The 25,000-nt window shown below is 46.0% G+C and overlaps 1 protein-coding gene across 6 annotated transcripts in view; it reads left to right on the top strand.

Moving 5' to 3' along the window:
• The window catches only part of smap1 (small ArfGAP 1), a 105,151-nt gene that overhangs the window by 30,075 nt on the left and 50,076 nt on the right, over nt 1-25,000 (top strand). For 3 of the 6 annotated variants that reach the window (XM_083650331.1, XM_083650332.1, XM_083650330.1), the window contains exons 5-6: nt 5,813-5,881; nt 10,200-10,277. In XM_083650331.1, the coding sequence (XP_083506457.1) occupies nt 5,813-5,881; nt 10,200-10,277 (147 nt within the window). The remainder of the gene's footprint in view (nt 1-5,812; nt 5,882-10,199; nt 10,278-25,000) is intronic. The other 3 variants (XM_083650335.1, XM_083650334.1, XM_083650333.1) reach the window with 2 other exon arrangements.

Genomic DNA, 25,000 nt, shown 5'->3' with positions numbered 1-25,000 from the left:
AGCAGCCATGATTGTTAGGAGACTGATTAGAAGGAACTATTTTTATATATAGTACAGCTCAAGAAAGCTAACCTAACTGCCAAGCCTCCATGTTTCGCCATTCTATTCTGCTATTGCCAGTTTCCCTTTGTAACAACAGAAATGAAGCTGTTAAGGGTTTGCCCAGCAGGCGCGTTTCAGCCGACATGCCACCATCTTTCAGCAGCGAGCCAGCCAGTCGCCACTATCTCTCTACCTCTTAATATCTATTCAACCTCTGCTCATCCTCTCTCCCCCGGCTCCCACTAACTCTCCTTATCTGTCCCCTCTTCATCATTCTGCCCCCTCCAGCCTCCCCCCCCCCCTCCCTTTATCTTCATCATCGGCCCATCTGTGCCTGTTTAGTGCTGCGTCGGCATCTCCGGCGGGCAGCATCAAAGTCGGGAAGAGGAGGACGACGCTTTGGGGGGGTGGGAGACGAAAACCCCCAAAAGACAGTCAACAGAATAAGTAGGGGAGGAAAATGCTCTGAATCCACGTCTCAGCTGCGCTCCGTTCAGCACCACGGGCGACCAGAGCAAGCTCTCGTTTGATGGCTTAACAGCGGCGGAGGGAGCGAGGGAGAAGGATGGAGATGGAGAGAGATGAGAAGAGCAGGAAAAGATTCCTCTGTTGTGCCCTCAGAAAGGAGCACTTAGTGCGTTTCCACCCGGAGGTAGTTTAGAGAGAGAGAGAGAGAGAGAGAGAGGGAGCAGGGGAGGAAACTGGGCGGCAGTGAAGAAGGACTGATGTTGGAAGTGATTGAAGTTCGCTCTCTCTCTGCAAACACATTTTCCGCGGCTGCCTCCGAAACGTCGTTGCTAATGAGCGCAGGCTGTGATGCGCTCGGCCAAGGCGGCGGGGTGCAGCAGCACTGCACCCACACTAGGTGGCGCGGTGCAGCAGCACTGCACCCACACTAGGTGGCGGGGTGCAGCAGCACTGCACCCACACTAGGTGGCGGGGTGCAGCAGCACTGCACCCACACTAGGTGGCAGGGTGCAGTGCTGCACCACGCCACCTAGTGTGGGTGCAGCAGCACTGCACCCACACTAGGTGGCGGGGTGCAGCAGCACTGCACCCACACTAGGTGGCGGGGTGCAGCAGCACTGCACCCACACTAGGTGGCGGGGTGCAGCAGCACTGCACCCACACTAGGTGGCGGGGTGCAGCAGCACTGCACCCACACTAGGTGGCGGGGTGCAGCAGCACTGCACCCACACTAGGTGGCAGGGTGCAGTGCTGCACCACGCCACCTAGTGTGGGTGCAGCAGCACTGCACCCACACTAGGTGGCGGGGTGCAGCAGCACTGCACCCACACTAGGTGGCGCGGTGCAGCACTGCACCCACACTAGGTGGCAGGGTGCAGTGCTGCACCACGCCACCTAGTGTGGGTGCAGCAGCACTGCACCCACACTAGGTGGCGGGTTGCAGCAGCACTGCACCCACACTAGGTGGCGGGGTGCAGCAGGACTGCACCCACACTAGGTGGCGGGGTGCAGCAGCACTGCACCCACACTAGGTGGCAGGGTGCAGTGCTGCACCACGCCACCTAGTGTGGGTGCAGCAGCACTGCACCCACACTAGGTGGCGGGGTGCAGCAGCACTGCACCCACACTAGGTGGCGCGGTGCAGCACTGCACCCACACTAGGTGGCAGGGTGCAGTGCTGCACCACGCCACCTAGTGTGGGTGAAGCAGCACTGCACCCACACTAGGTGGCGGGTTGCAGCAGCACTGCACCCACACTAGGTGGCGGGGTGCAGCAGCACTGCACCCACACTAGGTGGCGCGGTGCAGCACTGCACCCACACTAGGTGGCGGGGTGCAGCAGGGGTGCAGCAGCACTGCACCCACACTAGGTGGCGGGGTGCAGCAGCACTGCACCCACACTAGGTGGCGTGGTGCAGCACTGCACCCACACTAGGTGGCAGGGTGCAGCAGCACTGCACCCACACTAGGTGGCGTGGTGCAGCACTGCACCCACACTAGGTGGCAGGGTGCAGCAGCACTGCACCCACACTAGGTGGCGTGGTGCAGCACTGCACCCACACTAGGTGGCGGGGTGCAGCAGCACTGCACCCACACTAGGTGGCGGGGTGCAGCACTGCAGCCACACTAGGTGGCGGGGTGCAGCAGCACTGCAGCCACACTTGTGCCGCCTGACATTTTAAAATGACGCGGCTTGGATCGCGCTTGCCTTACATAGGTGAGCCTGATGTCAGTGTGGGCGTGCCTCTCTCAAAGATTGGTTCCGTGTTCTCCTGCATGGTATTTTCAAAGTTGTCTTCGTCTTAATAACGGTAAACAAAGCTGTCCTGCTCATCATCAAGAAAACAAACTTGGTTTGCTGGTTGATTCCGGTGGGTTTGCCTTTTTTTTTTTTGGTATGAAAGGAGATTTTTGACCTGCAACCTACAGTATTTTTTCATCATTTCCCCTCATACTGATCGATTCTACAAATCATACTGATCGATTCTGACCAAAATCACAAATCATACTGATCGATTCTGACCAAAATCACAAATCATACTGATCGATTCTGACCAAAATCACAAATCATACTGATCGATTCTGACCAAAATCACATCAAATGCTTCACTGTAGAGCTGCGTATGCCTGCCTTGGTTTGTGGCTCTCCTCCTATCAGGTCCACGAACGCTCAAAGCGATCAACCTTAAAAAGTGCCCACGTTATCTTTTTCAACCTGATGTAATGAAATGCACATATTTAATTTTCAGAATAAACCATGAAGTCCCAAAGTGGCATCAAAACTGTATGAGAAAGGCACGGCCAGAGGGATCCTTTTATCTGCCTTTTATTGGAGTCTACAAATACAGATCAAAAATGTTAAATGTTGGAAAAGTTGGAATGACATTTGGCACACATATCCAGCTATCCTACAAATATTAGCGCCAGAAGCATCTGCCATATTGGGCATTTCACCAGTTTGTGTTTCTGACAGACTTGAAACTTCAACGTTCTTCACATTTGTATAACCTACACAGTGGTGTAGTGGTCCCTGGAGAAGTGGGTAGACTGCAACCCCCCCCTGCCGCATATATATATATATATATATATATATATATATATATATATATATATATATATATATATATATATATATACTGTATATATATATACTGTATATATATATATATATATATATATATATACGGTATATATATATACATACATACATACATACATACACACACACACACACACACACACATAGTTATACTTAATAGTTTAAACTACTTTTGCTGGGCAGTCGTTATTGGCGTCTACAAAAACATTTTTTTTTTTTTTTTATTATAGGCTAAACTCTAACAATGAAAACAAATAGGCGACCATAACCTGAACATTACTAAAGTTCATTGATACAAAAATTTAAAACCAACTCACTAATCAACCACAAGTTAAATTGAACCCAAGTAGCTGCCACAATAATGGAAGCATTCAAGTAATTGAGGAATGCATTATTATAGAAAGCAGGCTAAACTGCGCCCCCCGCCCCCCAATGTGTGACTGTTTCTCTCTTGACATACAGTGGCAGGTTTTATTTTGAAAATCGACAGGATGTTTTATTTTATTATTCTCGTGAATTCCTGCACAGCTCGATCTGCTCTGTGCTGCTTGACGTAACTCAAAGAGAGAAGCGAAAATACACAGGCTGATTTTAGTGGAGCAGAGCGGAGAGCGGCTTCGGGGACACAGGCGTTCACTAGACAGGCTGCGACCAGCTCCGGTGTCCGCCTCACGGTCGCAATGCAACGTTTCCTGGTGGAATCTCAATCTGCCGGTGGAAGTGGGTTTTACCGGGTTCATCTCTCGAGACAGACTTTTCTCTTTTTAAACGATGGGTTTCCAGATTGGAAGTGGGTAGACTCAAAACCACCTGAAAAATAAGTGGGTAGACTCCGTCTACCTGCGTCTACCCTCCACTACACCGCTGAACTTACACCACAAACATCATTGGTGGTTGTGGTGGGGGAGGGGGTCGACATTTACCTCATTTGATCGCCGTTTTCTATTCGAAGAAATGCTTTGAGAGAAGCTAAGAAATGAAAATGGCTGCTTGACTGCAAGGCCTGCTCCCAGTCTGTCTCACAGGTCAACGGCAGGTTAATAGAGGTCATCCTGACACTATAGCTGTGTGAGTGTGCGTGACCTTATTTTGACCCTTTTCTTTTTCCGTAGCTGCGAGGCTGTCTATAACCTTGGCTTACAGCATCTACTGAAGCAAGTCACGTATACAATCCTCCTCTAATTAACTGTGCTGTCCTGTTTAATACAGCTGAGAAATGTTGCAAAAATCAAATTAGGGATTGACGATATGGTTTTTTCAGGGCCGATACTGATACCGATTAATACTAATCAAGGAGACTGATAACCGATACTTGGAACCGATATACATTTGCAGCAAAAATGAAAATCTTGGTGTAGAAGGAATCTCTTGCACTTTAGCCCCTCCACAGAGGAGTTCAATGGGCCACTTTGCAGTGACTGAACCCAAAGAGAATACTGGAGCACACGCTGGAAAATAATAATAGGTGCAAACACAGCACACAGCATCTTCATCAGAGTCAAGCCAATATCTGATGACTCTGATGAAGACTGTGTGTGCATTGAAACATTACGCCGTATTTATGGTAGGGCGCTCGTCATTCTTGATAAGTGTCTCTCGACAGAAATAAAAGAGTCACACGTCGTTTTTAATTTAGACTTCAGCGAAAAGGTTTCAGTCGTCTCCACGGTAACAGGAGCCGGCCCCTCCCACCTCACTCGTCCCAGGAACAGCGTACATCCCCTCGGCTTCACTCTGAGGAATGGGTTGTTAACGGCTGTAACATTTTCGTCCAAATCACTGTAAAAACATCTTGCCCAACTCCTAAATGCAAAAAACAACCACAGGGTATCTCCTCGCATCGGTGACAGACAACAGCTCAGTCCTCTTTTCAGAGAACCGCTCCGCTCCTCCAGACCTCCACATCAAGCCCTGTCTGTTTCCCCCGGGGGGAGGAAGCTGCTGGCCCCGGCCAGGCTGGCTGTCAGACACCACTCCACTGACGGAACTCTCTCTCTCCAGCCAATCACAGGCTGGCTGTCAGACACCACTCCACTGACGGAACTCTCTCTCTCCAGCCAATCACAGGCTGGCTGTCAGACACCACTCCACTGACGGAACTCTCTCTCTCCAGCCAATCACAGGCTGGCTGTCAGACACCACTCCACTGACGGAACTCTCTCTCTCCAGCCAATCACAGGCTGGCTGTCAGACACCACTCCACTGACGGAACTCTCTCTTTCCAGCCAATCACAGGCTGGCTGTCAGACACCACTCCGCTGACGGAACTCTCTCTCTTCAGCCAATCACAGGCTGGCTGTCAGACACCACTCCACTGACGGAACACTCTCTCTCCAGCCAATCACAGGCTGGCTGTCAGACACCACTCCACTGACGGAACTCTCTCTCTCCAGCCAATCACAGGCTGGCTGTCAGACACCACTCCACTGACGGAACTCTCTCTCTCCAGCCAATCACAGTGCACGACAAAATATGACGGTGTGTCCGACATCCATGAATAAAAACATTCTCCAAGGAAAGCGACACCAAAGAAAAGTGTCGAGAAACACTTTTCTCTCACTAAAGACGTCATATCTGTCGAGACGGTTTCAAAAGTGTTGAGCGACGAACCATGAATTTGGCTTTGGTCTCTGTGTTGAAACGTTTGTCTCATGTTGTCTGTCACTCTTTCCTTTGCCTCTGGAATTCTCCCTCCCTCCTCAGCAGAAGGCATCAGAAGCTGCTCCTCCCTCCATCTCGCCCTCCTCCCAGGCTGATAGGAGCAGACAGGAGGTGCAGGCACTGTCTCCAACTGTCGTGTTGTGTTGTGTCGTGCTGTGTTTTTGTCTTGTTGTGGTGGTGTGGTGTGTTGTCTTGTTGTCTTGTTATAGTGTTGTGTTGTGTGGTGTTGTCTTGTTATAGTGTTGTGTTGTGTGGTGTTGTCTTGTTATGGTGTTGTGTGGTGGTGTGGTGTTGTCTTGTAATGGTGTTGTGTTGTGTGGTGTTGTCTTGTTATGGTGTTGTGTGGTGGTGTGGTGTTGTCTTGTAATGGTGTTGTGTTGTGTGGTGTTGTCTTGTTATGGTGTTGTGTGGTGTGTTGTTGCAGTGTCTTCTAGTGTTGTTGACAACAGCACTGCCGGCCGCCATGACGTTGCTGCGGAACAACCTATTAGCCTTCGGTTCTTATCGATCAATTCCTTGGCTTCAAATCAGATGACGTGCGACTATACAGAGGCCATTTACACCTGGAGTTAACATGCATTTTCTGCCATCAGATTGCAATCTGATTGCAATCTGATGGCAGAAATGGTTGTCCTCTCAATCCGCATAAAGTTGCTGTATCCAGATTGAGAGGACACATTGCATTTACACTTGTGTTCAATGTGTACACAATGCATCCCTGACCACCTCCGGAGGTGGTTTGGCCGATCAGATTGCAATCCTTCTTCAATGCGTTTTGGGGGCGTTTACACCTGGCATTTCAAGTGATAAAACACAATCTGATTGCAATCTGATCACAGAAAACACATGTTAACGCCAGGTGTAAATGGCCTCATTTACAAGCATGCTAAAGCCTAATTTATACTTATTGGAAAGTGTCGCTCAACACAACAATAAGGAAAGTGTCGCTCATGTTGCTGCATTTATGGTTCATTGAACATTGTGCTCGGTCACGCGACAATCGACATAGAGAACGCTAGAGAACTAGTGCAGACAGCCAAGAGTGGCAATTATGCTGTATGCTGGTTTGTTTATGTCTAGCCTGACATCGCCAGACAAATTCTCAACTGTCAAAGCAAATTAAACATGAGCTCACAGACTCGTCAGGTTCCCAGGCAGTAATAAAACCTCTACAGTGAAACCACGTCGGAGGCAAGATGTAACGTACTTGGCTGCAGCCGCATATAAACAACACACAACCACACAACTCACCTCCTCTCTCTCTGGGAAGTCGGTCACGGTGTTCTTTGGGATTTTCACGAAGTCATACATCAAGGACAGGCTGATAAAAATAGCGGGGACACGTTCATTCATTTCAATACAGCGAAAACCAAAACAAGGAAGTCAACCGCACGTGCCGCGTCTATAATAGCTAATCAGACTTGCGCAACACTATGCAACGTAGTCAGCGATATTCGAAATTTCACTTGGTAGGAGACACTACTCGACAAGACACTTGAAAGTGTCGACAAAGACCTCATTTCTGTCGGCCGACGGTTTCAAAAGTGTCGACGGACCAAGTAGTATACTCCCTTCATATTCACAGTGGGGCTTTTTTCGTTTCATTTCAGGTGCTGTCGATGCACTGAGTGGGCATTCAAACCAGGAGAGTCTCGCCCATGTAATTTTCACAAAGCAAAGCACAGAAAGCACACTGCTGATCTACAGTGGCTGTAATTCATTGCGCCTGCCACACGGCACATGGGGGTCAGTGCTCCTCTGAGTAGTGCTGGCAGTGCTGACACAAACTGATTAGAGAGGCAAAGTTAGAGACACAGCCAGCACAATACGCCGAGGAAGAAACCAATTTGTAATAAGCTGTGTTTTATTAGTGAAATCACATGGGAGCATCTCCTAATGCTGCCGGAGCAAATTAGCCAACGCTAGCCTCATTAGCTTAAAGTTAATAGAGTAAGAGACAACCTGGCAGTGCCTGAAATATAAGATTCCGCTAATACGTTGAAGTTTAAGCGGAATATGAGCCAATATGTGGAACACCGTGTGCATGTAAACAGCAGTGATTGTCTCGTGGATCAAAATAGCCCTCCTGTCATTAAGAGCCTCTTCAGTCTGCAAAAGTCTGCAAAGGTTGAAAGATGACGAAAACATTCAAGCGAGGAGATGTGCTTTCCAGAGAGAAGCCTGCACATTTGGACCCGGGATTTTTGTTTGAGGTTTGTTATTTGTTGTTGTTGTGGTGTTTGTTTCCCCCCCGGCGTCTCTCATGCCTTTCAATCTAAGCTACCAACCTTGCTCCTGCTCACACAGTAGAAAGCAAATGGATTTTGTTTATTGATATATACAGTAGAGATGTTAAAGAGCCTTTTGTATCATTTGTGCAACTAAAAGGTCTCACTTTCGGAACTGTTTTCATCATTATTTTGTAGAGTGTACTGCGTAGTATACTCACATCAACATGGTTTAAAAGTTAACGTCATACCAGTAAAGTAGCTGAATTGCCATAATTGCTAGATTGTTACTTAATATCGACTGCTTATTAATATTACTGCTTTAAGCCACTTTGTCTTTGGCATGCTGACAGTTATTAGCTAAAGCTTGTTGGAGGCTGGCACGAGCACAGGGCCATTTACACATAACAAAGCAAGTAACAGTGTTATTAACCGGAGAGAACACTTCATTATGGTAATAATGTATGCACATTAAATCTGCATAGCGAGTGCATTAGAGCTGCCTTAAAAAATGATATCAAAGTGTTTTCAGATCGCTGGGAGGTACATTTTGCCATTCCTCCGCAGTTAATTTTATGATTGATGTCAATGGCTAATGTAGTCAAATGAATCAGGAGGAAATCTCTCAAAGTGATACATGATATGCATACGTTTTACATTTATTTATTTATTTTGCCCGCTACAGTGCCTCTCAATGCACTTCGTCGGCGTGTTATAGACGGTTCTGTAGCGGAGACGGGGGACAGAAAAAACTCACTTATTTCCATGTGTTATTGGCAGTTGTGGAGAATGAAGTGGCGTCTGAAGTGGCGTTATGTGTGTTAGCACTGGCTGTGGAGAGCAGCAAGCTGTCCGTTATCAGTGTGATGTGTGTTAGAGCTGGCTGTGGAGATCAGGAAGCTGTCCGTTATCAGTGTGATGTGTGTTAGCACTGGCTGTGGAGAGCAGCAAGCTGTCCGTTATCAGTGTGATGTGTGATGTGTGTTAGCGCTGGCTGTGGAGAGCAGGAAGCTGTCCGTTATCAGTGTGATGTGTGTTAGCGCTGGCTGTGGAGAGCAGCAAGCTGTCCGTTATCAGTGTGATGTGTGATGTGTGTTAGGGCTGGCTGTGGAGAGCAGCAAGCTGTCCGTTATCAGTGTGATGTGTGATGTGTGTTAGGGCTGGCTGTGGAGAGCAGCAAGCTGTCCGTTATCAGTGTGATGTGTGATGTGTGTTAGGGCTGGCTGTGGAGAGCAGCAAGCTGTCCGTTATCAGTGTGATGTGTGATGTGTGTTAGCGCTGGCTGTGGAGAGCAGCGAGCTGTCCGTTATCAGTGTGATGTGTGATGTGTGTTAGCGCTGGCTGTGGAGAGCAGCGAGCTGTCCGTTATCAGTGTGATGTGTGATGTGTGTTAGCGCTGGCTGTGGAGAGCAGCGAGCTGTCCGTTATCAGTGTGATGTGTGATGTGTGTTAGCGCTGGCTGTGGAGAGCAGCAAGCTGTCCGTTATCAGTGTGATGTGTGATGTGTGTTAGCGCTGGCTGTGGAGAGCAGCAAGCTGTCCGTTATCAGTGTGATGTGTGTTAGCGCTGGCTGTGGAGAGCAGGAAGCTGTCCGTTATCAGTGTGGTGTGTCTTGCTGGATTGTTTGACTGCATCTCAATCAATTTACTGTTGGATGTGGCTACTAGCATTATTGTTGCATTTTCTTTTGATGTGGGAAGAATAAATAATACATAAGAGTTTGTTTTGTGCGTGTGTGTGTGTGTGTGTGTGTGTGTGTGTGTGTGTATATGAGTTGGCCAATATATCATGCTGATATTGTCCTTTTATTAAGACATTGGATATGAGCCAATGATTGCATAGTTATTGAAGTATTGATCAATAGCACACCCATGTCAGTCTGATTGATTTGATTAGGATTACCAAAATGTAAAACAAAAATGCAGGTTTAAAGAAAATATTTTTTTGATGTTTTTTTAAGTTTTGGTCCGAGTGTAATGTTCTATGGTCTCTCCCGATTCTAAATATAGCTGCACTGTTTGGTTTGACCAAGTGAAACTATTTTTATAAGCATTTTACGAAATATCTATGGAAAATAAATTGCAGATGAAAATCTCTGGTACATTGCTGAAGCAGGAAGTGACGTTCACTTTGCCTCTCTATATGCATTATGTAACAAAAAAGCAATGCTGACCTCCAACCCGCTATTTTTTGGTCCACAGAAGGAACGAGAAAAGAAAAGAGACGAGAAGAAGCGGGAGAAGGACCTGGATAAAGTGGAGAGACCAAACAATGCGAAGGTATGAGCACCACTCATCGTCATCTGATCAAGATAATTGCTGCAAAATGATCTGTTTTTGCATGTCAAAATGATCAGTTTTGCATGTAAAGGGAATAATCTTATTAGGATTATATTGATCTAATACTATATAATCTAATAATTTATTCTCTAAAATGTCAAAAACAGCTACCAGTGCCCAAGCGATATCTGACTGGCAGACAAAAAACAGAAAACGTATTAATTTAATAATTGTACTGTATGCAATGTTGGCATTTGTGAAGTTGTAACAAGCAGCAAATGTTTGGTATTTTTACTTGACCAAAACAATTAAGCAGTTATGGAGGGCGTCATCATTCAGATACCACGCCTAAAACGGAGGAAAACAAAAACTCCCCCCCAATCCTGGCGTTCTCCTATTGCACACAAGGATCATATATACGGAAGATGAACACTCCAATATACTCTTACTTCGTTGACAGCTAGATCCACATTCTTCTTCTCGCCAATTCTCAATGGCTTCCTTGTTTTGCTCAGGAGTACAAAAAAACTTTAATTGGCGATTTCTTTTACATTTGTTGTCTGAACAGCCCACCACACAACAGCTTTTAGCTATGTTTAATTCAAGGAAAATGACACTGGTGTATGGGAGTGAATGGATCGCTTTCCCCCGTGATGGACGTGGCCTATTTCATGCAGTGTCTCTATCGCTGCATCTGTAGAAGGAGAAGAGAAGCAACACACCTTGTGGCCATCGATAGGTATTGTGAAGGCTAGAATGAGGACAGGGAGACGCGTCGCCTTCTTTGTGTGCGACGATACGAACACATGTTGTGCGATAATAGCCGAGGTCACCGAACGAGTGTGCCGTTGTGTGGAGCGATACAAAGTGATAATGTGTTTGTGTGTGTGTGTGTGTGTGTGTGTGTGTGTGTGTGTGTGTGTGTGTATGTGTGGAGCGATACAAAGTGATATTGTGTTTGTGTGTGTGTGTTTGTGTGTGTTTGTGTATGTGTGGAGCGATACAAAGGCATTTTCAGTGTGTACAGATGAATCACCTTTGCATGCATGGTGATGCATGTGAATGTGTTAGTAATGAGTATGTGCATGTTTATATTGTGTGATATTGTGTGAGTGTGTGTGTGTGTGTGTGTGTGTGTGTGTGTGTGTGTGTGTGTGTGTGTGTGTGTGTGTGTGTGTGTGTGTGAGAGAGAGAGAGAGCGAGAGCGAGAGAGAGCGAGAGGGTGAATGTGTGTTTTCTGGGTCATGGTTAGTGAATTCAGAGTATTTCCATGGCCTACGAAGCGAGGGAATAATGTAGCTCTCAGCAGCGTGTGTGTGTGTGTGTGTTGTGTGTGTGTGTGTGTGTGTGTGTGTGTGTGTGTGTGTGTGTGTGTGTGTGTGTGTGTGTGTGTGTGTGTGTGTGTGTGGATGCTCTACAGGGAATAAGAATATAGGCTATAAGCAGCTGTACCAACTGGGAGCAGAATATATCACACACCGGGGTCTATAACATTAACATTACTTACTATACACACTCTATCTAACCTTCCATTACTTTATATGCTGGATTGCCACATTTCTCTTTGCCATATTTTTCGATAATTCCTAGCCTTCTGTCTCTTTCCATACACTCAGACACCTTTCGCTCGCCTTTCGCTCTATCTATCTATCTATCTATCTATCTATCTATCTATCTATCTATCTATCTATCTATCTATATATATATATATATACCGATGTATATATCGGTGTGGAAAAGCTGATCTGACAAACACTGTTGTGTCATGATGAGTTTGTTCCAACGTCAGATGAAAAAAAAAATTGAGAAGAAATATTGCATTCTGTTTATAATGACAATGACCTATGATTATTCCCTATCAACAGAACTGCCTCCCAGGTCTTGGTGTTTTGCTGTACTCAGTGTACTGTATCCTCATGTGAACCTGCAAATAGGAGATTTCAGGCCTAGAATTGGCTATGATTAGTCTGGCCCCAGTGTGCCGTCGCACTAAAACAGGTTAAGATCCACTGATACAGTCTAAACCCACATCGGCATCACAGAAAGCAGGGTGCATTCAAATAATGGATTATTTGATTATTTGACTGAGCTATTAAATCTGCTTTCAAACACAAAGTGAAGTTATTTTTCCAGACTTTACTTTAGTCTTCTGCGTCTGGTCTGTGGAGACCTGGCTCTGCTACACTTTACTCCTAGCTGCCTTTTCCAGAGTCGTAGCTTTTATGTGGTACAAGAAAATAACAATATTGCTGTTCAACAGATGTACGCCGTCGAGACAAATGGGTCGACCTTCAAACTAAGCTAATGTGCTCTATTCATGCTAAACAATGAAAATCTGCAGTGCTGCAGAGTAGTTTATTTACAGTAAACTGTAATTAAAAGCCAATAAGATGAAGGATGTGAATTAAAACCGGGGTTACATAACAATGGATATCTTTAAGTGCAATGAGGATAAAGTAGAACAAATGTCAAATCAAACCAAAATATTGTTCATCTTAATGTTAAAGGCGTGCTTTCTCAGACTGAATACGCTGATTTGGCTGTTGCAGTAGTAGGGTGCGCTCGCTTCAGAGCACCCAGTACTCTCCTGGTCATGTGACAGGCGGGCATAAGCAAAGGGCTTCATGTCATGATAGTCTCTGTTCTCATACAAGATACAACATACAAGATACTTTATTAATGCCACACAACAATGTTGGTGGTAATTGTTAGGTACAGCATGGTAGCTCAGCTTCAGTGCAAGAAGTAGACAAACAGACACAACACCATATAAACATTACAGCACGCACAGAGAACATACAGCAGCAGAGAAAAGTAAAAGTCCAGATTGGGGGGGGGGGGGGGGGGTGCTAGCAGGGGGAGTTTAGAGTTCTGATTGCTGTTGGGAAGAAGCTGTTTTTAAACCGGGTGGTTTTGGTGGATATGGCCCTGTAGCGTCTTCCAGATGGGAGGAGTTGGAAGAGGTGGTGAGCTGGATGGGAGGGGTCTCTGATGATTTTAGCTGTCCGGTTGGAGGTGCGTGTTGTGAATAGTGAGCTGATTGGGGGGAGGTCACGGCCGATGATTTTGGAGGCCTTGGTGACGATCCGGTCCAGTTTCTTTGAGTTTGAGTTCCCGTACCAGACAGTGAGAGAGGATGTGAGGATGCTTTGGATGATGGCTGTGTAGAAGTGGACCAGTAGCTGTTTTTTAACGTGACATTTTTTCAGTTGTCTGAGGAAGTATAGTCTTTGTTGTTCATATCACATTCATAGTAATAATCAAGTGAAACAAGAGGAGGGCCACATATGACATTAAAATAGTGCCTTACTCTATCTAACCTTAAAGGAAAAAAGGAAAATGCAGTCATCATATCTCCCTCATGGCAGGAAACACAGCTGTGAAGTTTGTTAGTTGTGATAACACAGCACAGCTCTATAGCAGCCTTCTCTGAAACCACTCAAGATACCTCAAAGGTATCGACCGCAACTAACCCAGCACCAGTAGAACTAACCCAGCACCAGTAGAACTAACCCAGCACCAGTAGAACTAACCCAGCACCAGTAGAACTAACCCAGCACCAGTAGAACTAACCCAGCACCAGTAGAACTAACCCAGCACCAGTAGGATAGAAACCTCTCCTGTCAAACGAGTACTGCTTCGTTTTGCTCACAGCCGATCACTGCAAGCGTTCTTCCATTTAGGTTGTGCAGCCGGGGCGTCGCCGCCAGACTGGGAACCATTAAACAAGCGCACCCATACGCTCTTCAGTGGCAGCACAGCAAGCAGGACAGACATGACATTTTTCTGTCTGCTCGTGTGTGTGTGTGTCTGTCTGTCTGACTGTGTGTGTGTGTGTGTGTGTGTGTGTGTGTATGTGTCTGTCTGTCTGTCTGTGTCTGTCTGTGTGTCTGTCTGCGTGTGTGTGTGTGTGTGTGTGTGTGAGCCTGTGTGAGAGAGAGACCCTGCCCTGAATCACAAAGCAGGAGATGGCGCCCTCTCAGGTCACCCGCAGTCACAGTGCAGATTGATTTATGTGTGTGTTTGCACGCGTGATAGAAAGTGTTTGCAGTGGGAATGAGCAGCTCTGTGTGTGTGTGTGTGTGTGTGTGTGTGTGTGCGCGCGTGTGCGTACGTACGTACTGTACGTGTGTGTGTGTGTGTGTTGGCAGAATATATGTGGTGCTGTTCATCTCCCTTTCTTCCTCCTTATCAGCTGTGCTCCTGCTGTCGATGAGCCCCAGTGTCAAGGAGATGTTTGAGGACATCCCCTGTGCGTGCGTGTGTGTGTGTGTGTGTGTGTGTGTGTGAGAGAGAGCTGGGGGGGGCTGCTGGTTAGTCTATAAGTGTGTGCTGACAGGCTGAGAGCCATTTAATCTCCAGTATAGCAGGAAAACATGCTGACAACCCCCCCCCCCTCCGCATGTTCTCTCTCTCTCTCTTGATTTTTCTTTGTCTCTCGCTCACTTTGCATGAAACAACATCTCTCACCTTTACACACACACACACACACACACACACACACACACACACACACACACACACACACACACACACACACACACACACATACTCACAGTGGTTTCATGTCCACTCGAGAGATGAGGAGGAGGAGGACGGAGGAGGAGGAGATGGTCCATACCAGTATTAGTGGATTGAAGCTGCTGATGCAGTGTTTCCCAGACATAGCAGATCGCTCAGGTATATTGTACACTACATGTGGTTTTTGTGGTAATTGCTGCATCATCATATATCCACCATATCAGAGGCGAACCACACTGACTGGGAGATTATTATTATTTTTATTTTTAAATAAAAATCCAATATTGCCTCTAGTCTGAAGTCATTGTATAATGTCACATTAAGCAAAAATAATAGAGTAAATCAAGCATGAAGGACAAATAAAAAGGTTGAATAGTTTTTTGTTAGCGGTATCTGGCCTCTTTTTTTTTTTTTTATATATATATATTTATTTATTAGAGACCAGCAATATCGACATACATTTTAACATACATTGTGTCTCATACATTTTTTTCTTTTTTTCCCTCTACCCTCCCGCCCTAGCCCATCAGGTTCAATAGTGCGGTGGCATGTTTAGAATTTCAGAAGACAAGAAAACAAAATAATATATAAACAGAAAACAAAAAACAACAACCAACAACGACAAAAGCAATAATAATAACAATATCAAAACAAAAAACAACAAACAAAACAAAACAAAACAAAACAAAACAAAACATTACCAATGTTCTCAATAGTACTGTTGGTATCTGGCCTCTGATTGGCTGAATGGTCTGCTCTGAATATGTAGGAGCGCAGGGTTATTATTCACACAGGTTCTGTTCTGTAGTAGTGCTGTAGTAGTCAGCTGACTCCACGTCTCCACCTAATTGGTCTTTTTTTTTTATCTTTGGCCAGCAGAGGCAGCAGCTCTATAAGTCACTCTGTTGGTTTGTCCAGAAAAAGTGCATTTCGTAAAATTTGCACATCTGGTCGCCGCTATTGTGAATTCGCGCTTGTTATTATCCAGCAACCAATTTGCACTGCCTAGCATTTCCCTGTCATTTTTGCAGTGGTGCTGGCTGGGGGGGTAATTTGCATTTTGTTTGCCCACCCCGAAGATAATCAGATAATAGATAATTGATGGGGAAAGTTTGGGCCTGTACTTGTTCATTTCGTGTGTGTGCGTGTGTGTGTGTGTGTGTGTGTGTGTGTGTGTGTGCGCGCGTGTGCGTGTGCATGTGTGTGTTCGCTGTTCTCCACTGGAAACTTAAAGATCTCTTATTTTACTCCGGGGGGAATTCCTCACCAGCGAGTCCTCATCCCTTCATGAATCCAAAAGCATCGTTCAGTTTTCAGCCGATCGCTTTGTTATTGAAGAAATTCAATTCACTTATAGCTTCATCAGCTCAGCGGAGCCAGCCTGAGTCCTGGATGGTCTTGTGCATTCTAACGCTCTCACCCTCTGTCTGCATTGAACAGATGCATCATGGGAGAACAAAGGGGAGATGTTGCGGTGGTGAAGCATGCGTAGAATAGATGCTGCTTGTGTCTCTGAAACAAACATATGGAGCGATGGATGCCTCACGCAGCGGCAGATGAAGGCCATGTGAGCGGAAACATGCAAGCGGAGATGCTGTCTTCTCTACTTCTTCACCGGCATGTTCTCTCCTCGGCGTGCTAAGAAGAACACAGGTGTTGGAGCAGCTGGTGGGCACTGCTATGCCTTCACGCCACATCAGTCCAAAGTGCTGCTGATTGAGTCTTACACACCTTATACCTCCTCAGCCCTGCAGCCGTTCACACAGCGTGCATTCATCTCAACAGTGCTAAGTAGTGGTGGTGAGGAGGACGTTTCCTGACTGTAATTATATTGCTTTGATACATTGGACAAGATGGTTTCAGGCGATGAAGAAGGGCCATTTCATTTCCATATTACAGTACATCAGCTGGTCTTACCCCTCGCCCCCACGCCAATATATCGTTCCGTTCATAAATATTACTGAAATGTAACTTTTAATGATGATTTCAAATTCCGTTTTCTCAATTCATATTTCTGAAGTACACCCAGTGACTTACAGTGGTTTTCAAAGTGGGGCTTCAGCAAATTAGTGAAAATGCTTTTAAAAAACATGTTTATGGGGAAGGAGATGATTGTTATATTTGTTAAAAACTACAGTATAATAAATAAAGAATCTAATGTTTTTTATATATTTTATAATTATATTTAGTGTAGTATTAAGAAATATAATTGAATCCTTTCCTTCCACATAAAAATAATATTTTCCATAGAGACACTGCGGAGTGCGTCATCATTCAGAAACCACGCCCAAAACGGGGGGAAACAACCCCCCCCCCCCTCCCCATCCTGGCATTCTCCTATGTCGCGTGCATGGTCGCGTGTTGCACACAAAGATCATATATACGGAAGTTGCACACTCCAACTTACTTCACTGACAGCTAGATCCATATTTTCTTCTCGCCAATTCTCAATGGCTTCCTTGTTTTGCTCGGGACTACAAAAAAACTTTAATTGGTGATTTTTTACATTTGTTGTCTGCGCAGCCCCACCACACAACAGCTTTTACCTATGTTTAATTCAAGGAAATAATGACGCTGGTGTGTGGAAGTGAACGGAGAGCTTTCCCCCGTGATGGGCGTGGCCTGTATTTCATGCAGTGTCTCTATGCACACGTGTCTAATTGCCTGCCAGTCAAAACGTCATCACATTCGTAGCCGTCATGTCACATGAGATAGAGGTGGAGACGTCATGTCACATGAGATAGAGGTGGAGACGTCATGTCACATGAGATGGAGGTGGAGACGTCATGTCACATGAGATGGAGGTGGAGACGTCATGTCACATGAGATGGAGGTGGAGACGTCATGTCACATGAGATAGAGGTGGAGACGTCATGTCACATGAGATAGAGGTGGAGACGTCATGTCACATGAGATGGAGGTGGAGACGTCATGTCACATGAGATAGAGGTGGAGACGTCATGTCACATGAGATAGAGGTGGAGACGTCATGTCACATGAGATGGAGGTGGAGACGTCATGTCACATGAGATGGAGGTGGAGACGTCATGTCACATGAGATAGAGGTGGAGACGTCATGTCACATGAGATGGAGGTGGAGACGTCATGTCACATGAGATAGAGGTGGAGACATCATGTCACATGAGATGGAGGTGGAGACGTCATGTCACATGAGATGGAGGTGGAGACGTCATGTCACATGAGATGGAGGTGGAGACGTCATGTCACATGAGATGGAGGTGGAGACGTCATGTCACATGAGATAGAGGTGGAGACATCATGTCACATGAGATAGAGGTGGAGACGTCATGTCACATGAGATAGAGGTGGAGACGTCATGTCACATGAGATAGAGGTGGAGACGTCATGTCACATGAGATGGAGGTGGAGACGTCATGTCACATGAGATGGAGGTGGAGACGTCATGTCACATGAGATGGAGGTGGAGACGTCATGTCACATGAGATAGAGGTGGAGACGTCATGTCACATGAGATAGAGGTGGAGACGTCATGTCACATGAGATGGAGGTGGAGACGTCATGTCACATGAGATGGAGGTGGAGACGTCATGTCACATGAGATGGAGGTGGAGACGTCATGTCACATGAGATAGAGGTGGAGACATCATGTCACATGAGATGGAGGTGGAGACGTCATGTCACATGAGATGGAGGTGGAGACGTCATGTCACATGAGATAGAGGTGGAGACATCATGTCACATGAGATGGAGGTGGAGACGTCATGTCACATGAGATGGAGGTGGAGACGTCATGTCACATGAGATGGAGGTGGAGACGTCATGTCACATGAGATAGAGGTGGAGACGTCATGTCACATGAGATAGAGGTGGAGACATCATGTCACATGAGATGGAGGTGGAGACGTCATGTCACATGAGATGGAGGTGGAGACGTCATGTCACATGAGATGGAGGTGGAGACGTCATGTCACATGAGATAGAGGTGGAGACATCATGTCACATGAGATGGAGGTGGAGACGTCATGTCACATGAGATGGAGGTGGAGACGTCATGTCACATGAGATGGAGGTGGAGACGTCATGTCACATGAGATAGAGGTGGAGACATCATGTCACATGAGATGGAGGTGGAGACGTCATGTCACATGAGATGGAGGTGGAGACGTCATGTCACATGAGATGGAGGTGGAGACGTCATGTCACATGAGATGGAGGTGGAGACGTCATGTCACATGAGATGGAGGTGGAGACGTCATGTCACATGAGATAGAGGTGGAGACGTCATGTCACATGAGATGGAGGTGGAGACGTCATGTCACATGAGATAGAGGTGGAGACATCATGTCACATGAGATGGAGGTGGAGACGTCATGTCACATGAGATAGAGGTGGAGACGTCATGTCACATGAGATGGAGGTGGAGACGTCATGTCACATGAGATGGAGGTGGAGACGTCATGTCACATGAGATAGAGGTGGAGACGTCATGTCACATGAGATGGAGGTGGAGACGTCATGTCACATGAGATAGAGGTGGAGACGTCATGTCACATGAGATGGAGGTGGAGACGTCATGTCACATGAGATAGAGGTGGAGACGTCATGTCACATGAGATGGAGGTGGAGACGTCATGTCACATGAGATGGAGGTGGAGACGTCATGTCACATGAGATAGAGGTGGAGACGTCATGTCACATGAGATGGAGGTGGAGACGTCATGTCACATGAGATAGAGGTGGAGACGTCATGTCACATGAGATGGAGGTGGAGACGTCATGTCACATGAGATAGAGGTGGAGACGTCATGTCACATGAGATAGAGGTGGAGACGTCATGTCACATGAGATGGAGGTGGAGACGTCATGTCACATGAGATGGAGGTGGAGACGTCATGTCACATGAGATACAGGTGGAGACGTCATGTCACATGAGATGGAGGTGGAGACGTCATGTCACATGAGATGGAGGTGGAGACGTCATGTCACATGAGATGGAGGTGGAGACGTCATGTCACATGAGATGGAGGTGGAGACGTCATGTCACATGAGATAGAGGTGGAGACGTCATGTCACATGAGATGGAGGTGGAGACGTCATGTCACATGAGATGGAGGTGGAGACGTCATGTCACATGAGATAGAGGTGGAGACGTCATGTCACATGAGATGGAGGTGGAGACGTCATGTCACATGAGATGGAGGTGGAGACGTCATGTCACATGAGATGGAGGTGGAGACGTCATGTCACATGAGATAGAGGTGGAGACGTCATGTCACATGAGATGGAGGTGGAGACGTCATGTCACATGAGATAGAGGTGGAGACGTCATGTCACATGAGATAGAGGTGGAGACGTCATGTCACATGAGATGGAGGTGGAGACGTCATGTCACATGAGATAGAGGTGGAGACGTCATGTCACATGAGATACAGGTGGAGACGTCATGTCACATGAGATGGAGGTGGAGACGTCATGTCACATGAGATGGAGGTGGAGACGTCATGTCACATGAGATGGAGGTGGAGACGTCATGTCACATGAGATGGAGGTGGAGACGTCATGTCACATGAGATGGAGGTGGAGACGTCATGTCACATGAGATAGAGGTGGAGACGTCATGTCACATGAGATAGAGGTGGAGACGTCATGTCACATGAGATAGAGGTGGAGACGTCATGTCACATGAGATAGAGGTGGAGACGTCATGTCACATGAGATAGCGGCGAGATACGACCTAATCGATAGCGGAAGACTGTGAGAAATAGGGAGTCCATATCCCTGACTTGGCTGTTCTCACAGGCAGCCTGAATATTTAAATGAGAATATATTGCCCGTGCAGCTCCGCACAATGCATCACTTGGAAGTCTCTGTAAGGCAAGGCAGTTTAAGATGAGCATAAGCTACTGTTACTATACTGGGTTGTGATAGGATGAGCATAAGCTACTGTTACTATACTGGGTTGTGATAGGACGAGCATGAGCTACTGATACTATACTGGGTTGTGATAGGAGCGTTGCTACTCATTCATCAATCTGTCCCAATGACACCTGCACCTTTGTTAGGCAGTAAAATCGTGTTTGCAAATTATACTGTGGATTTATTTGAACCTGCTTGGAACATCAGACGGGTGGGGGTTTACTAAAGCAGGACAGTTCAGATGAGTTCTCAAACACAGAGAAGTCGATTCAGTTGACTTCCAGTAGTCGGAACTTTGGGAGTCATAGTATTTTCTTATGCGGCGCAGCTCATCCATCCAGGTTAAAGGAAATGGGAAAATGCTATTTAAACTGCTGCACTCGGCAACTTTGCATGTTGGCTCCGCATGGCAGCTAGAGATAACTGCTTGGAAAATTTGAACTTACCCAGAAATCGTGAAAGGTGACGTCACGCCAGTACACTGCACACAGCACGCTCATGTTCACTAACCGGCCGGTCTGCGATGCTTTATACTAAAGATACTAAAGAGACGGGAGTCAGTCATGGAAAACCTGGAAAAGTCATGGACTTTCTACATCTTGTTTTCCAGGCCTGGCAAAGTCATGGAATTAGTAAAATCTTGAAAGATTTGGAAAAGTCATGGACTTGTGTTGTTTGTAATAAAATTAGTTGTTGGAGTAATAGCAGCAAATAACAGCAATAGGACACACCTCGTTCGGATTTGAGTACTTGTAGCTACTTTATTGGAACATTGAAAGAAATTTGAAAATTCACAATGTGATGCAGTGACTCTAAATCAATACCAGAAATTATTACTATACTGGACAAATAAGACACATCTCTAAATATTGGATTGTAGTGCTCCTTGTATTTTACATTAATATTTTTATGGAAAATCCATATTTTATTTCAATACCTTCCATGCAGTGACTCGAAAGAACAAAAATCCAGTATAGTGTGACAGTATCTGTGTCCTATTTGTCCAGTGTAGTAATCATTTCTGGTATTGATTCAGAGTCACCGCCTCACATTACATGGAAATTATCATGGAAAAGCATTGAAATTTTATGCATGAAAATGGATACCCTAATAATTGCATCACCCTGTAGACGATGCAATTATTCATAATACACTGCATACAGGTGTGGGTATAAAGGTAGGCAGTCATGCACAGACACTCATACAGACATACAGAGAGACACAGTAGAATATCAATTAGTTAGTTTGTCTGTCATTTTCTCTGCCTTCATCTGAACCATCTTTATAAATTGGGGTTGTTAAAACTCCACTTTGTCTCGCTCTCCTCTCTGCCTGCCAATGCCTGTAGGAACTAATTACGCTATAGCAGTGATTGGAAGCTGGCATCAGTGTGTGTGTGTGTGTGTGTGTGTGTGTGTGTGTGTGCGCGCGTTTGTGCCTTCTTTAGTATTTCAGTGTACTCATGTACTCACGCAGACAGAAAGATTAGGAAAATGGAAGGAAGTGATGACATTTTGCTTCAAGTGGCTTAGTTTAGGCTCGGAGTCCTCTCTGAACTTTCCTACAGCTGTGCAACAGTCTTCGACACTGGGCACAAGTGTTGCCAAAAAAACAAATTCTGAAGGAATGGAAATCCCCCTTTCCAATTGTGGTTGACGGACATGACCTCTGTTATACGGATGGAGAGACTCAGGTTCCTGAGAAACAACCCACTTAGAAAATGTATAACCATCTGGGACCCGCTTTTAGTCTAACTCAACGAGGCTATGGGTGATGGGTGACTCACCCGGCCGGCTTCCCCATAGACCCCTTGCGTGAGCTCCCAGGTACATCGCTTACAAGAACATATTAAGCACCTTAGGTGGCTGGCAGCACCACTTTGTAATATTGAATGTTGATTTCCCTCCCCCTCCTGTGTCTGAGCCTGTTTGTCTGTTTTGTCTTGTTTGTGTTCTATAAAAATTGAAAATTCAATATTGGAAGAAAACAAAGTGGGTTAGTTTAGGGTTAAGACTTAGGTTTCGGGTTCAGATTAGACTCAGGATTAGGCTTAGGTAACGGTTGAGGTACAAATACATACACCCGTTTTATCAGTCTAATTCACAAAGTGGGGCTGCAACAGAGAAGAGTGTCCCACCCCCGCTAATTGAGACAGCGTTATTTTTGCCTGTTGTGCCCAACTGACATCCTGCTGTCACGTATTCACGCTACAGCGTTCCCGCTAAGTGGCACACTGTCAAAACAGCTCACTCGGTGCAAAAATATAAAATAAAGACCGGGGAAAGAATTAACATTCTTTTTTTCCCCCCTGATGGTATTTTTTCATTTTTGCTCCAACTGAAATGTTTTATGGTCACTCACGATGCAGTGGGTCACGGGGTTGGCTTGGTTCCAGTCTTAAAACTCGTTAAGAATAAGATTTTTTTGAAATGCGTATGGAGAGAATTAATGTCACGTAACTGTTCAGCTCTTTTGGAAAAGCTTTCATGAATGAATGGCTCTATGTTGAATCATTGTGGTGTTATAGCAATCAGATTAGAAGATAGAGTATAAATATAGTCAACATATAGGAGGCACAGAAAGCACAGAGTGTACTCTACTCTACACATTCTAGCGCTATAGCACATACACTGCTGCTCCCTGTGTAATAAGTGACTCCATTTTCTCTCTTATTTTCACTCTCTTCCACACCTCCATCCATCTCTATCATCTCTCCTTCATCTGTCCCTCTTTCTCTCGCCCCCCTCCCTCTCTCTCTCCCCTCTCTCTCTCTCTCTCTCTCCCCCCCCTCTCCCTCTCTCTCCCCCCCCTCTCTCTCTCACTCCCCCCTCTCTCTCTCCCCTCTCTCTCTCTCTCACTCATCCCCCCCTCTCTCTCCCTCTCCCCCCTCTCTCTCTCTCTCCTCTTTGTGTCTGCATCACTCTCTATCTCCAAACACTAAATCAGCGTCCCGTTGGAGTCCTGGTGTATGTTGTCTTTTTTTCTTTCTGCCCATGAATAAATTATCAAAGAGAACAAGAGGCTGGAAAACACTGGCACTCGCCTTTGTAGGAGAGACAAATGAAAGTGGGGGTGTGTCAATGTGCGTTTGTGTGTGTTTGGTGTACTGTGTGTGTGCGTGTGTGTGTGTGTGTGTGTGTGTGTGTGTGTGTGTCTGTGTCTGTGTGTGTGTTTGTTCATTCAGTGCAGGGATTTGGGGAGTGTGTTATCGCTAGGTGCTCTGTACATCTGGACCGAGTTGGGCTCTCAGAGGTTCCCATGATTGGATGCGACACGCGCGCACACACACACACACACACACACACACACACACACACACACACACAGAGCAACAGCGGTAGCAGCGGCTAAAGCATAACTGTGGTCGATTGGAGTTAGTTTTAACGGATGGTGTGAAGGGCAGCCAAAGGAGTAAGTTCTGTGACTAATAACGCACGTGCATACACACACACACACACACACACGCATGCACGCACGCACACGCACTCACACGCACACACACGCACGCACACACACACACACACACACACACACACACACACACACACACGGTGGTGCTCTAGTCTACAGGGTCTACCAGTCAGAGGATCGATAGCATAGCTATGGGGAGGCTAATCAATGAGCTGGATTTGCACTGCTGGAGGACGGGAATCAGGTGGTCCTGCTTCCCAAGAAATACACAAACACAAACCCACACACACACACACACACACACACACACACACACACACACATGTACCGTCCCCCCACCATAAATAAACAGATACCGGAATACACACACCAACATACTCCCACTCCCTTCCTCTCCACACACACACACACACACACACACACACACACACACACACACACACACACACACACACACACACACACACACACGGGGGTGTGAGCCTGCATGCCACTCCCCAGCTCACCTCTCCAAACAAGCTGTTTGCTTGCAGAGATCAGGGGTTTGAAAAACGTGTCACACAGCAGATTTATAGTATGTGTTCATCGTATAGACGTATGTCATGACCCTGCCTACATGTCTGTGTTGCATTCTGATTCATCACCTGTTTATCACCACAGCAGAGATGAAATATTGAAGGGGTTGAGGATTATATTAAAGGTGCTATAAATATATATAGGTGTATTTTTTTTTACTGTCATTTATGTCATTTTCAAATTGACTTTCATCATTTTTCCATCATCTAGCATTATCTGAAACTCTTCCATAAATGCCATAAAGCTATCTCCCTTTGTGGCGCAAAGCAATCCTATTGACCTCAACAGTCACATGACGTTCCCGTGACGTCTCCTCT

The sequence above is a fragment of the Poromitra crassiceps genome, assembly GCF_964638095.1.
Source record: "Poromitra crassiceps genome assembly, chromosome: 14".
Lineage (NCBI taxonomy): Eukaryota > Metazoa > Chordata > Actinopteri > Beryciformes > Melamphaidae > Poromitra > Poromitra crassiceps.
Note: the sequence above shows the minus strand (reverse complement) of the source record. Positions and strands in the feature narration are given on the sequence as shown.